The sequence below is a fragment of the Dendropsophus ebraccatus genome, chromosome 3 (genome assembly GCF_027789765.1).
Source record: "Dendropsophus ebraccatus isolate aDenEbr1 chromosome 3, aDenEbr1.pat, whole genome shotgun sequence".
Taxonomy (NCBI): domain Eukaryota; kingdom Metazoa; phylum Chordata; class Amphibia; order Anura; family Hylidae; genus Dendropsophus; species Dendropsophus ebraccatus.
Genome location: NC_091456.1, coordinates 193,502,937 through 193,517,319, shown reverse-complemented (window position 1 = coordinate 193,517,319; position 14,383 = coordinate 193,502,937). Strand labels below are relative to the sequence as shown.

Sequence of the window (14,383 nt, the reverse complement as noted above, 5' to 3'; positions counted from 1 at the left end):
GTCCGGCCAAAATTAATTTTTGATATGTTGTTACTTATGAAAAGTTATACAAATTTCTAATGTACATTAATTATGGGAAATGCACATATAGAGCTATTTCCCTTAATTTAGTAGATCAGGAAGTGTTAGAAATATCTCTGAAGAAGTGACGTCACGACCCAGGGTGTAATTCCTATGGAGTGTCCAGCAGGGGGCGCTCTCTATATAGAAGTCTATGGGACTTTATTGTTTCTATGGGTTTCTATGTAATGTAATGTAATGTAGTGTACAGTGCTTTATTGAATGAATACATCTATGGAATACTTTGGGGAGCAAGTGTCCTTGCTCCCCAAAGTATTGCATAAATGTATTCATTCAATACATTCAATACACAGTAAGCCCGCCGATCCGCCGCATTTCCGCCGCATTCCCGCCGATCCGCCACACGCTGATCCGCCGCATTCCCGCCGATCCGGACCATATACATTGAACTACAGCTCCCATCATCTGCTTCTAGTATGAACAGGTGATGGGAGCTGTAGCTGGGTAAGGGATATGACATGCCGCCGGGCGCAGGGGTGAGCCGCTCAGTACACAGCAGCGCTCCCCCCTCCTCCTCCTCCTTCCGTGATAACTTCCGCCTATACCAATGCTGACTCCCTGCCTGGCCGCCGCTCTCCGCTCTCCCCCCCATACATACCGGCTCCCGATGCATCCTGGTGTCCGCGCTGATGCCGGGAGCCGGTATATGTGAGCGGAGAGCGGCGGCCAGGCAGGGACTCAGCATTGGTATAGGCGGAAGTTATCACGGAAGGAGGAGGAGGAGGGGGGAGCGCTCCTGTGTACTGAGCGGCTCCCCCCTGCGCCCGGCGGCATGTCATATCCATTACCCAACTACAGCTCCCATCACCTGTTCATACTAGAAGCAGATGATGGGAGCTGTAGTTCAATGTATATGGGGCGGATCAGCGCGTGGCGGATCGGCGGGAATGCGGCGGAAATGCGGCGGATCAGCGGGCTTACTGTGTATTGAATGTATTAAATGAATACATTTATGCAATACTTTGGGGAGCAAGGACACTTGCTCCCCAAAGTATTCCATAGATGTATTCATTCAATAAAGCACTGTACACTACATTACATTACATTACATAGAAACCCATAGAAACAATAAAGTCCCATAGACTTCTATATAGAGAGCGCCCCCTGCTGGACACTCCATAGGAATTACACCCTGGGTCGTGACGTCACTTCTTCAGAGATATTTCTAACACTTCCTGATCTACTAAATTAAGGGAAATAGCTCTATATGTGCATTTCCCATAATTAATGTACATTAGAAATTTGTATAACTTTTCATAAGTAACAACATATCAAAAATTAATTTTGGCCGGACTTCTCCTTTAAGTTTATCTATATACCACACATGCTGTTGTTCCCATCTGAGGTCTTTTTTTTTTCCTTTTGCAACAATTGTACTTTGTACTTTTTTCTCCATATTCCTCAAGTCGGTACAATTACAAAGATACCCGGTTTATGTAACTTTTATTTTCTTTGCTCTATTCTGACTATTGTAACTTTCATTTATTTAGGCGTCATCTTTTGCTCCATGATCTGTAGGATTTACAAGTACTACATGCCGCGCAAGGCAAGGAGAGGGGCGGCAATTTGTCATCTGCCTGTCAGCGTGCAGTGTGGGAATGATTGACAGGCAGTGAGACCACTAACGAGTCTCGCTGCCTGTCAATCATCCCTGCACTATGCGCTGACAAGCAGAGAGCCTTGACTAGTCACGGAGGGCTTCCTGCCCAGATGACTAGTTGCCGCCCCTCTCCCAGCCTTGTGCGGTGTAATAAAACTTCTTATTCTGCTTTGGATAGCCGCAGCTGGTATATGCTCCACCAGCTGCACAGTAGATCTATACTCTACTGTAGGGAACCATATCAGTAGAATCGTGCTGACTTGTTCCCTTTAAACGGCTCCATAATCGTATGGTCAGGGCTGCATGGAAATTAGGCCAATCGTTGCCAGTGACTGGAATAAATCTATATATTACTCAGGTAAAAAACTAATCAATAAAACTGCCAATGGTGTTTATCAGTCTACTGATCCTGTGACCGTCATCTCCTACAAGTTTGGCTGGTAGCCATTTATAAGGTTCAAATGAAATAATCAGTCTGGTTATATAGGGCAACTAGTGATTACTAGATTACACAGATCGGCCTCCTCCGCCTCTTTGGAGCAAATCAAATTAAAGTCACTGTACCACCAGGCCCAGGCTGAAGCACTGGAGGCGGCCGACCCACCCTTAGTGGGAGGAAACCCCAGCCCCTCTATGATAGGGTTCCATTGATTCTAATGGAGTCACATCATGGGGGGGCTGGAGTTTCTTCCCACTAAGGGTGGGTCGGTCGCCTGCAGTGCTTCAGCCTGGGCCTGGTGATACAGTGGCTTTAATAAAAAGACAAAACTTTATTCTGAAGCAATGATGGGTGATGCATAATAAGCACAGCAACATAACTGTATAAAAAGACAAAACTATATATATAAGTCCTTAATAAATAAAAAATGTATGTAATCTATTACCTGCTGATGGGAGGGGCTGCTGATCCTCCAGCATCACATCCTTGTACTGATCCTTGTGTCCTTCTACATACTCCCACTCCTCCATGGAGAAATAGACCGCCACGTCCTGACACCTTATAGGAACCTGACACACACAATGATCACACAGTCATCCCCCCCACCCCTCCAGTGGTGTTACTGTATAATGTCCCAGCATTCCCAGCAGCCACAGTCTCACCTCTCCACTCAGCAGCTCCACCATCTTGTTGGTGACTTCTAGGATTTTCTCTTCCTCCATTTCCTCATGTATCAGGGGCCCCGGGATTGGGCTCAGGGTTCTTCCCCATCCTTCACACCCAGGGGCCCCACAGCGCCCACTAGAGGACTTCTTCACTACTGTGTAATCCTGTGTATGGAGAGACACATTACTATCACTCCATCCATTCCCAGAATCCCTCACCTCTCCAAACCTATCCATCCGTTATTCCATAGATAAGAATGATGTCATGATGACATCACTCCCAGAATCCCTCACCTCCCCAGTCCTATCCATCTGTTATTCCATAGATAAGAATGATGTCATGATGACATCACTCCCAGAATCCCTCACTTCTCCAGTCCTATCCATCTGTTATTCCATAGACAAGAATGATGTCATGATGACATCACTCCCAGAATCCCTCACCTCTCCAGTCCTATCCATCTGTTATTCCATAGATAAGAATGATGTCATGATGACATCACTCCCAGAATCCCTCACCTCTCCAGTCCTATCCATCTGTTATTCCATAGATAAGAATGATGTCATGATGACATCACTCCCAGAATCCCTCACCTCTCCAGTCCTATCCATCTGTTATTCCATAGATAAGAATGATGTCATGATGACATCACTACCAGAATCCCTCACCTCCCCAGTCCTATCCATCTGTTATTCCATAGATAAGAATGATGTCATGATGACATCACTCCCAGAATCCCTCACCTCCCCAGTCCTATCCATCTGTTATTCCATAGATATGATGTCATGATGACATCACTCCCAGAATCCCTCACCTCCCCAGTAAGCAGGAAGAGTATGTGTAGGGTGAGGGTTATTATCCTCTCGGCCATCTTGTCTCTGTCGCCCTCCATCCTGATTTGGTCAGTCGAGAAAATTAGCAAAGGATCCTGAATGGAAAGATGAGGAGACAATGTACATACAACTCATCACAAGATCAATTAAAAAAATAACATTTCTGTCTCGAAAAGGCATAAACCAACCTTATCTTGAAAGGATTAATCCTCCTCCTGCTTTCCCCCAGCTCCTTCGGTGACTCCACACATCCCTCCACCTGCAGAGCTGTACAGGAGCCGGATGCTTCCGGTAGATGCTATTTCCAAGTGAATCTACGTACCTTTGATGACGTCATGCTCATGTGACTTGTGTGGGAGGATCTTAATTTTCCCGGCCTTTCTTAGCAGTGGTGAGGCAGCAGCCGGTCAGTCAGTCAGCACTGTTCTGCTGCAGGGTTTGCCTCTTTCTCAGGCTTTCTGTGAGGTAAAAGACGACAGTAATGTCTGTGTGAGGAGTTTGTGTGCATTAGAATTGGTAAGTTGCTCTCTGGGGACATTTTTTAATGAAGTTTTGCCGGGTCAGGGGTTTGTAGTACTGTGAAGGACCTGTCATGATGTCACAGTCATGTGATCAATCACATGAAGGAGGAGGAGTCACATGATCAGGGGCTGCTGCTAAGTGTATGCAGGACTCTGCTGTGCTGGATGAGCTGAAGTGATGTGTATGCAGCAGAGCCCTGTGTGTGTGTGTGTGTGATGTGTGTGCAGCAGAGCTGTGTGTGTGTGTTATATATGCCTGCAGCAGAGCCCTGTGTGTAATGTACATGTAGCTGAGCTGTATATGTGTAATGTACATGTAGCTGAGCTGTATATGTGTAATGTACATGTAGCTGAGTTGTATGTGTGCGTAATGTACATGTAGCTGAGCTGTATATGTGCGTAATGTACATGTAGCTGAGCTGTATGTGTGTGTAATGTACATGTAGCTGAGCTGTATGTGTGTGTAATGTACATGTAGCTGAGCTGTATGTGTGTGTAATGTACATGTAGCTGAGCTGTATGTGTGTAATGTGCATGTAGCTGAGCTGTATGTGTGTAATGTGCATGTAGCTGAGCTGTATGTGTGTAATGTGCATGTAGCTGAGCTGTATATGTGTAATGTACATGTAGCTGAGCTGTATGTGTGTAATGTGCATGTAGCTGAGCTGTATGTGTGTAATGTGCATGTAGCTGAGCTGTGTGTGTAATGTGCATGTAGCTGAGCTGTGTGTGTAATGTGCATGTAGCTGAGCTGTATGTGTGTAATGTGCATGTAGCTGAGCTGTGTGTGTAATGTGCATGTAGCTGAGCTGTGTGTGTAATGTGCATGTAGCTGAGCTGTGTGTGTAATGTACATGTAGCTGAGCTGTATGTGTGCGTAATGTACACGTAGCTGAGCTGTATATGTGTAATGTACACGTAGCTGAGCTGTATATGTGTAATGTACATGTAGCTGAGCTGTATGTGTGCGTAATGTACATGTAGCTGAGCTGTATGTGTGCGTAATGTACATGTAGCTGAGCTGTATGTGTGTAATGTGCATGTAGCTGAGCTGTATGTGTGTAATGTGCATGTAGCTGAGCTGTATGTGTGTAATGTGCATGTAGCTGAGCTGTATGTGTGTAATGTGCATGTAGCTGAGCTGTGTGTGTAATGTGCATGTAGCTGAGCTGTGTGTGTAATGTGCATGTAGCTGAGCTGTGTGTGTAATGTGCATGTAGCTGAGCTGTGTGTGTAATGTGCATGTAGCTGAGCTGTATGTGTGTAATGTGCATGTAGCTGAGCTGTATGTGTGTAATGTGCATGTAGCTGAGCTGTATGTGTGTAATGTGCATGTAGCTGAGCTGTGTGTGTAATGTGCATGTAGCTGAGCTGTGTGTGTAATGTACATGTAGCTGAGCTGTATGTGTGCGTAATGTACACGTAGCTGAGCTGTATATGTGTAATGTACACGTAGCTGAGCTGTATATGTGTAATGTACATGTAGCTGAGCTGTATGTGTGCGTAATGTACATGTAGCTGAGCTGTATGTGTGCGTAATGTACATGTAGCTGAGCTGTATGTGTGTAATGTGCATGTAGCTGAGCTGTATGTGTGTAATGTGCATGTAGCTGAGCTGTATGTGTGTAATGTGCATGTAGCTGAGCTGTATGTGTGTAATGTGCATGTAGCTGAGCTGTGTGTGTAATGTGCATGTAGCTGAGCTGTGTGTGTAATGTGCATGTAGCTGAGCTGTGTGTGTAATGTGCATGTAGCTGAGCTGTGTGTGTAATGTGCATGTAGCTGAGCTGTGTGTGTAATGTGCATGTAGCTGAGCTGTGTGTGTGTAATGTGCATGTAGCTGAGCTGTATGTGTGTAATGTGCATGTAGCTGAGCTGTATGTGTGTAATGTGCATGTAGCTGAGCTGTATGTGTGTAATGTGCATGTAGCTGAGCTGTATGTGTGTAATGTGCATGTAGCTGAGCTGTGTGTGTAATGTGCATGTAGCTGAGCTGTGTGTGTAATGTGCATGTAGCTGAGCTGTGTGTGTAATGTGCATGTAGCTGAGCTGTGTGTGTAATGTACATGTAGCTGAGCTGTATGTGTGCGTAATGTACATGTAGCTGAGCTGTATGTGTGCGTAATGTACACGTAGCTGAGCTGTAAGCAACCAATGAGATTCCAGCTGTTACATTTCCAAGATCCCTTTGAAAATGAGAGTAATAATCTGGTTGGTTTCTCTGTAATGTGCATTCCCTAGTGTCCCAATAAGTATCCCTAGTTCCATTGATTCTCCGTTAGAATCAATGGAACTCTATCACAGAGGGGTTAGGGTTTCCTCCCACTAAGGGTGCCTTCACACATACCAACTCGCAGCAAAAAACTTGCTGCAAGTTTCTGCAACGAGCCGAGGTCCTGGAAGGCCCCTATCACTACATACAAGCAGTGGTCTTAAAGACCACTGCGTGTATGTAATGCAGCCGCCCCCTTAACCCCTTCGGCTCCCGCACCGCTGTCTCCATACATTACCTGGCTCTGGCTGCACGGGGTCCCGCTCTGCCGCCCAGCCAATCAGTGGCTGCGGCTGGGCAACACACTGGCTGGGTGGCAGAGCAAGACGCCGGGACCCTGTGCAGCCAGAGCCAGGTAATGTAAGGAGACAGCGGTGCGGGAGCCGAAGGGGTTAAGGGGGCGGCTGCATTACATACACGCAGCGGTCTTTCAGACCACTGCTTGTAAGTAGTGATAGGGGCCTTCCAGGACCTCGGCTCGTAGCAGAAACTCGCAGCGAGTTTTTTGCTGCAAGTCGGTATGTGTGAAGGCATCCTAAGGGTGGGTCAGCCCGCCTCCAGTACTTCAACCTGGGCCTGGTGGTACAGTCACTTTGAGTCAATTCTCTTCCCTTGCTTTTTGGGCATATAAGGACCTACAGTCCTGAGGACCTATTAGACTAATTTGAGGTTATTACATTCACCGATTGCTGTTGTGAACAATCATTTTTGAGTTGTCATATGGTCGCAAATAGTTTCCAGGACACTCACATAGCAAGTTTTATCTGCAAATGACTTAGACGAACAGATATTCAAATGATCGACACACTACCAAAGTAGATTTTTCAAAATGTTGAAAGACAACGATTAGCGACTTTTAGGTTGTCGTTTGATCGCTGGGTGTTAGACGGGCAGATAATCGCTCATGTTCGGTCGTTATAGCAAATCTTTAAACAATAATCGCTCTGTGTAATAGGGCCTTAAGATTAACAATAAACAAATGCATATGAGCACTTTTGGGAACGACCTGAAATTATTCACCATAATACACAGAACACTAGTCATTAATATGATCACAATTACGATAGTTCGTATACTCTAGTGATAACAAATGATGTGTACATGCACTGAAAGATTTGTGAACAATTAATGATTTTATGGTCCTCTCAAAAAATTCAATCAACAAACGATTGCTTAGTACTCCCACCGCTTGTCTCGCAGATCACAGTTGCTGTATGTTCCTCGAACCTGCCTAGACTTAAAATGCTTGCTCGGGATGGTCCTCTTACTCCTATACACTTGCACCCCGTTTTGCCCCGGGGAACCTCTCGCTGTGTGCTTTTCCTGTCCCTAGGGCAAGAGTTAACTCCTGTGGTGCCGTCGTGAAGGTTTTGGAGAAACTGTCTTACCGGTAAGACTAATACGTCTTTCGTACCTTGGCCAATGAAGTACTGACACGAGCCTTAGTAGAAGAACACCCGTCCCCAGGATATATATACTGGCTGCCATCTTTCAAAAAGAGATCCACCTTACCTATCAGTGTGTTAGTGTGGTTACTCAGTGAACACTATACACTTTGTAATACATTTGTAATTTGGAACAGACCATCAATATGACAGCACTTTTGAGGTTCATCCTATCATTTGGTGTCTAAACGGGAAGCAAGGTGTGAGATATTATTGTCGCTGTTCCTCCAGACTAACATTCACAGACTGTCCGAACACATACAAGGAAAAGACTGCAGCTCCAAGATAAGGGCCCTTGCACACCAAGGAAATCATGCTGTTAACTTGCCATGGATTCAGTCTCTCACCCCTCCACGCTTCCGCTTGAAGTTCCGCTGGTCCCATAGACTCCACATTCTATGGTCAGGCGGATTCCGTTTTCCGCCCAAAGAAGTGACACGTTAATTTTTTTTGGGTAGATGGCTGAATCCTCCCCAGAACATAAAATGGAGTTTATGGGGCGTACAGAATCTGCAGCATGTTAGCCACGTGATTTCGCTAGTGTGAAAGGGCCTTAAGGAAGTAGGAAAATTACTTATCTTACCTACCAACACTTCTATGTCTCTACTGTGTGTGAGACGGCTGTCCAGACAGACACCTGACCACATAAGATAAGCCTTTGTGCCAAGAACCTGGTCAAAACCTGATATTGTCTGTGTATTATAATGGCTACTGTAAAAAGACGGTTGATGGTATTTCAGGTTGAATTTTCATTTAGTCATTTGATTACTTTAATTTGAACGATATAACTATTTTTTGCACAATTATCTAAGGCCAATGAGTTTACTGTGGTCCTTGTGGACAGCAGGGCTGTGTGTTAGTCTCTCTCCCATAATGCTTTTTAAAAATGAAATCAGGTGATATCCTTACCTGTACTCTCTCGAGACACCTCATCTCAGGATGCGGAGCTGGACGTTGTTAGCTGTTTGAAAATTTATCTGCAAAGGACAGAACCCTTCAGACTTTCTGAACATTATGTTACCTTAAAATATGTGCCTTCCATGGTCAAATCATCTTTCCTGGACCCCTACGACCCCCTGTGACCACCGCCAGCTTTCTGTGCAGTTCCTGATTCTTGAGCAGCATGCGCTCCCAGTAATTCCTGTCGGCCATGTCACTGCCTGGGATGCTGAATAGAGAAGATCGAACAGCGGGATTTTTCAGGTTCGTTTGAACGCAAACCTTCGTCATTTGATTCCCGTTCCGTAGGGAAGGTGGAGACAGCCCGAGTACCGCCTGGAAAACAGATACAGCCTAGGCATCGTGAATCAAATGACGAAGGTTCGAGTTCGAACGAACCTGAAAAGTCCCGCTGTTCGATCATCTCTAATTCTGAATCAGAGGGTGTGAACGGAACCAATGAAAGCTGGCTTGGACACTTGGACAGTAACACCATAAAGAGGGCCAAACAGAAGAAGAAACGGAAGACAACTGCCCATCATAAATACCTGCAGCGACACAAGATGGCGCCTGTAACGAAAACCAGAGGAGTCAACAGTCAATATAAAGTGAGTATGAACCTAACTTCCGGCGATTAATAAAGTGGGGATGGAGAGGGAGAGGCTACATCAGTAACACAAAAATATTAAGTTATATAACTTTGTATTAGCTTTGTATTGCCAAGTGCCGGACTACCTTTTTAATGTTGAGTGTCCAGCTTTCTTGATTCTTCAGAAATGCCACGCCAAATAATTCCACCTGACACCAAGTGCGAAATTTATTACAGCCTAACTACCGATTCTTACAGTATAATATAACAATATAGAACAATAATAACTTTTATAACATTCTTGGCAGTTTTCTCTGTTGTGCACAGCAGGTGGTGACATGGCTTCCCATAACACAGCAGATCAACTATAATCTGCAGCCAAAATGTTGAATTTTTCCAGGAATCGTCAGGTCCTCGCTGTCATAGGCTTCACACTGTGCTGTGACACAGACAATAGACAATGAACTGCCACTATGTTCCCGCACATGGCGCTGGTCTATTCCTGAGCAGCAGCCGGGTATAAAGCACTGGTGGTGAGCCCGCAGGGCCCCCAATATAACTAAACCCCATGCTCTCTGTGACGTGGCTCCATTAGAATCAATAGAGCCGGGTCACAGAGGGTAGGGCAGATAGTCACACTTAAAGAGTCGGCAGGCCCGTCCCTAGTGCTTCATACCCGGCCGGTGCTCATGAATCAACCAGCGGTGTGTGCTGGCGGTTCAAAAAAAGACCGCAGCATCGGAATACCTGCAACAAAAACAAACAGTACCTAGTGGCAGAACATTCATTTTAAGGTATATACAACTTTTTGATCCCCTTTTTATATATTTTTTTTTTTTTCCTAGTTTTGCACAATGTCACAAAAAATATGCATTTTATCTTTTTTGGGGGGGAATAGACTGCCGCCAATGATTGATGAGCCAACAGTTCCTGCTCCTCAGCACTCGCCGGAGGCAGGAAAAGAAAAAGATTGGGGGTACAGGAAGCGTGGGGGGAATATATATATATAAATTTTTTTTTTTTTTTTTTTTTTTAAATCCAGATCTGATAGAAGTGTCCCTTTTTAAGTAGCTGTAGATTTCTGGGTAAAATATTCTCCTCAATATGGTCATGAAATTGTTTTACATGTGTAAGGTTTTTTTTTTTTTTAGGTTACAAACCCACTTGCCGGATCTGCAGCGAGTCTCCTTGCTGCCTTTTTGCAGGGAGACTCGCTGCAAATCCCGGCCCTATACTTTCAATAGCAGAGAAACTCGCAGCAGGGATGTACAGGGCAGGGGGCTGCGGGGCTGGGGGCGATCGGGGCTGCAGGGGGGCGGGCAGGATATACATTACCTGATCCCGGCTCCTGCTTGCTTCAGCTGCTCCCGTCACGTTCCGCCCGGCCAATCAGTGCGCTGCCCCGCCGCAGCGCACTGATTGGCCGGGGCGGGCCGTGAAGACACCGGGAGCCCCGAAGCAAGCAGGAACGGGGACCGGGTAATGTATAATGTCCGGCGGCCGGGGGGTTAATGGGGCGGGCTGCAGACAAAATCTCTGCTATTGAAAATATAGGGCCGGGATCTGCAGCGAGTCTCCCTGCAAAAACGCAGCAAGGAGACTCGCTGCAGATCCGGCAAGTGGGTTTGTAACCTTAATGTGACTTTCTACATACAGTAACGGGCTCTCCCCTGTGTGAATCCTCTGATGTCTAACAAGATATGATTTGTGTGAAACTTTTTCCACATTCTTAGCATGAAAACGGCGTGTTCGTATGAATTCGCTGATGTTCAACAAGTCTTGATTTTCGGTTAAAACATTTTCCACATTCTGGACATAAAAATGGTTTCTCTCCTGTATGAATTAATTGATGTCTCACAAGAGTTCCTTTGCAGGTAAGACATTTCCCACATTCTAAGCATTGGAATGTTTTGTCGCCTGTGTGAGATCTATAATGTTTAATAAGAACTTCTTTGTGGGAAAAACATTTTCCACATTCTAAACATGAAAATGGCCTCTCCCCTGTATGAATTCTCTGATGTGCAACAAGTTTTGATTTTTGTTTAAAACATTTCCCACATTCTGGGCAGGAAAATGGCTTCTCCCCAGTGTGAGTTCTCTGATGTAAAACAAGATCTGGTTTCCGTTTAAAACATTTCCCACATTCTTGGCATAAAAATGGTGTCTCTCCTGTGTGAATTACCTGATGTCTCACAAGATCTCCTTTCCGGGCAAAACATTTTCCACATTCTGGACATTTAAATGCTTTCTCTCCAGTGTGAATTACCTGATGTCTCACAAGATCTCCTTTGCAGGTAAAGCATTTCCCACATTCTGAGCATTGGAATTTTTTGTCACCTGTGTGAAATCTTACATGTTTAATAAGACCTGCTTTCCGAGAGAAACATTTTCCACACTTTAAGCATGCAAATGGCTTCTCTCCTGTGTGAGTTCTCTGATGGCGAATAAAAGTTGTTTTCGAAGTGAAACATTTTCCACATTCGACGCATGAATGTGGTTTCTCATGGGTGTGAATTATCTTATGTCTCTCAAATGTTGAATTCAAGTTAAAACAGTTCCCACTCTTATTTTGTATAACAGTCTGTGATGGATCAGTAGATGGTACTTGTATAACAGGATGAGATGCCAGATCTTTGCTGTGAGGGGCTGGGGGTATATCTGGGGGAATAGAATGTTCTTCATATGTATCTTGTGTGATCTGACCATCTGCTGTAATATCTGGAGATATCTGATGTTCCTCTGCTCTCCTGGTACACCCATCTGCCAAAAATAGAAATATTATTTTTGTGTAACAGAACCTCAACATCAACCTACCATTTGCCGAAGGAAGCCTGTAGCAAATGCCGAGCCATAGCAGCAACCCAGGCCAAGCAGAAGCCTCGGGCTGTCACTACAACAGAGCGGCATTTTAATAGTTAAAATAGTCTGAAACAGATTGGTCGGTATCTGTAGTTTGGAAAAACTTTTGACATATAGAGACATGTCAAAAGTTTTGATCAGTCTGATTCGCTGATCGGGAGAAAGAGCAGGGAGAGGATGCGCTGCAGCACAGTGCACTTTCCCGACTCCGTATCACGTGATGAGTTCCTAAAGATCCTTTTACACAAAGCGATAATTCGCCCAATGGATCGGTTAACAATTTTGAAGCAACAATTTGGTTTTTATAACCATCAGCTTTTAGACGAATAAATTGTTAGAAAATAGTTATTGCGATCCTTTTAAGATCGCTTAAGCCCATCTCACACACAGGGTGAATCCGTGAAAGACTGTTTACACCAAGCGATCTGCGAATTTTTAGCAAACGACAAACAACGATTTGAGAACGCATTGAAAGATCACAATGAACAATTTCTCGCTGGTTGCTTGCTGAGTTTACACAAGCAGATTATCGCTCAAATGCAACCGTTATTGCGAAAATTCGAACGATAATCGTTTCGTGTAAACGCACCATTGTAGGAGTCTATAGAGCCCGACTCTTTCATTGACACAGGTGGTGACTAGATACGGGCGGGGAGCAGCCCAGATGGCTACTTCCCAGCTGCTGCCTATCACACGCCCGGGGGATTAAAGTCTTTTTTTTCGGGTATACAGCTACTGCAGCCGCAGTCTGTACGTGCCGCGGCTTCTGCAGGAGCTGTATACGGCAGTTCAGGGAACCATATCAAATTAATAAATCAAATTAACAAAAAGACAAAACTTTACATTCAAGCAACGCTGAGTAATGCATTATAAGTAGTGGCACATAACTGTATAAAAAAAGACAAATCTATATATGAAAGTCCTTAATGTATGAAAAATTAATGTAGTCTATTACCTGCTGATTTCAGTGGCTGCTGATCCTCCAGCCTCACATCCTTGTACTGATCCTTGTGTCCTTCTACATACTCCCACTCCTCCATGGAGAAATAGACCGCCACGTCCTGACACCTTAAAGGAACCTGACACACACAATGATCACACAGTCATCCCCCCCCCCCCTCCAGTGGTGTTACTGTATAATGTCCCAGCATTCCCAGCAGCCACAGTCTCACCTCTCCACTCAGCAGCTCCACCATCTTGTTGGTGACTTCTAGGATCTTCTCTTCCTCCATTTCCTCATGTATCAGGGGCCCCGGGATTGGGCTCAGGGTTCTTCCCCATCCTTCACACCCAGGGGCCCCACAGCGCCCACTAGAGAACTTCTTCACTACTGTGTAATCCTGTGTATGGAGAGATACATTACTATCACTCCATCCATTCCCAGAATCCCTCACCTCTCCAGTCCTATCCATCTGTTATTCCATAGATAAGAATGATGTCATGATGACATCACTCCCAGAATCCCTCACCTCCCCAGTCCTATCCATCTGTTATTCCATAGATAAGAATGATGTCATGATGACATCACTCCCAGAATCCCTCACCTCCCCAGTAAGCAGGAAGAGTATGTGTAGGGTGAGGGTTATTATCCTCTCGGCCATCTTGTCTCTGTCTCTCTCCATGGTTGATGGGTTGGTCTCTTTTATATAGAAGATATCAGCAGAGGATCCTGGAGGGGAAGAGGAGGAGACAATGTAAACACAATTCATCACAAGATCGAGCAATAAAACAAGTAGTGTAGTACCGGCTCTCGTCTCACAAAGGGACATAAAACTACCACAAGCTCCTTCCCTGCGGTGACTCCGCACATCCCTCCACCTGCAGAGCCGTACAGGAGCTGTGTGCTTCTCCTGTGCTTCCAGGACCTGCCATGATGTCACAGTCATGTGATCAGTCTCATGGAAGAGGAGTCACATGATCAGGGGCTGCTGCTCATTGTATGCAGGACTCTGCTGTGCTGGATGAGCTGAAGTGATGTGTATGCAGCAGAGCTGTGTGTGTGTGATGTGTATGCAGCAGAGCTGTCTGTGTGTGGAGCAGAGCTGTGTATGTGTGTTATATATGCCTGCAGCAGAGCCCTGTATGTAATGTACATGTAGCTGAGCTGTATATGTGTAATGTACATGTAGCTGAGCTGTA

General features: G+C 45.2%; 1 protein-coding gene across 2 annotated transcripts; it reads right to left on the bottom strand.

Moving 5' to 3' along the window:
* Positions 1–10,833: 10,833 nt before the first annotated feature.
* On the bottom strand, positions 10,834–14,077 carry LOC138786787 (zinc finger protein OZF-like). Of its 2 annotated transcripts, none has more exons than XM_069963838.1 (3): positions 13,989–14,077; positions 13,200–13,913; positions 10,834–12,145 (listed from the first exon to the last, which is right to left on the bottom strand). In XM_069963838.1, exons 2-3 carry the CDS (start codon positions 13,282–13,284, stop codon positions 11,115–11,117), a joined length of 1,116 nt encoding a protein of 371 aa, XP_069819939.1. In that variant the 5' UTR covers positions 13,285–13,913; positions 13,989–14,077; the 3' UTR covers positions 10,834–11,114. The 2 variants fall into 2 exon arrangements, with proteins under 2 accessions (XP_069819939.1, XP_069819940.1); XM_069963839.1 differs by having other exon boundaries at positions 14,022–14,065.
* Between the last annotated feature and the right edge of the window lie 306 nt (positions 14,078–14,383).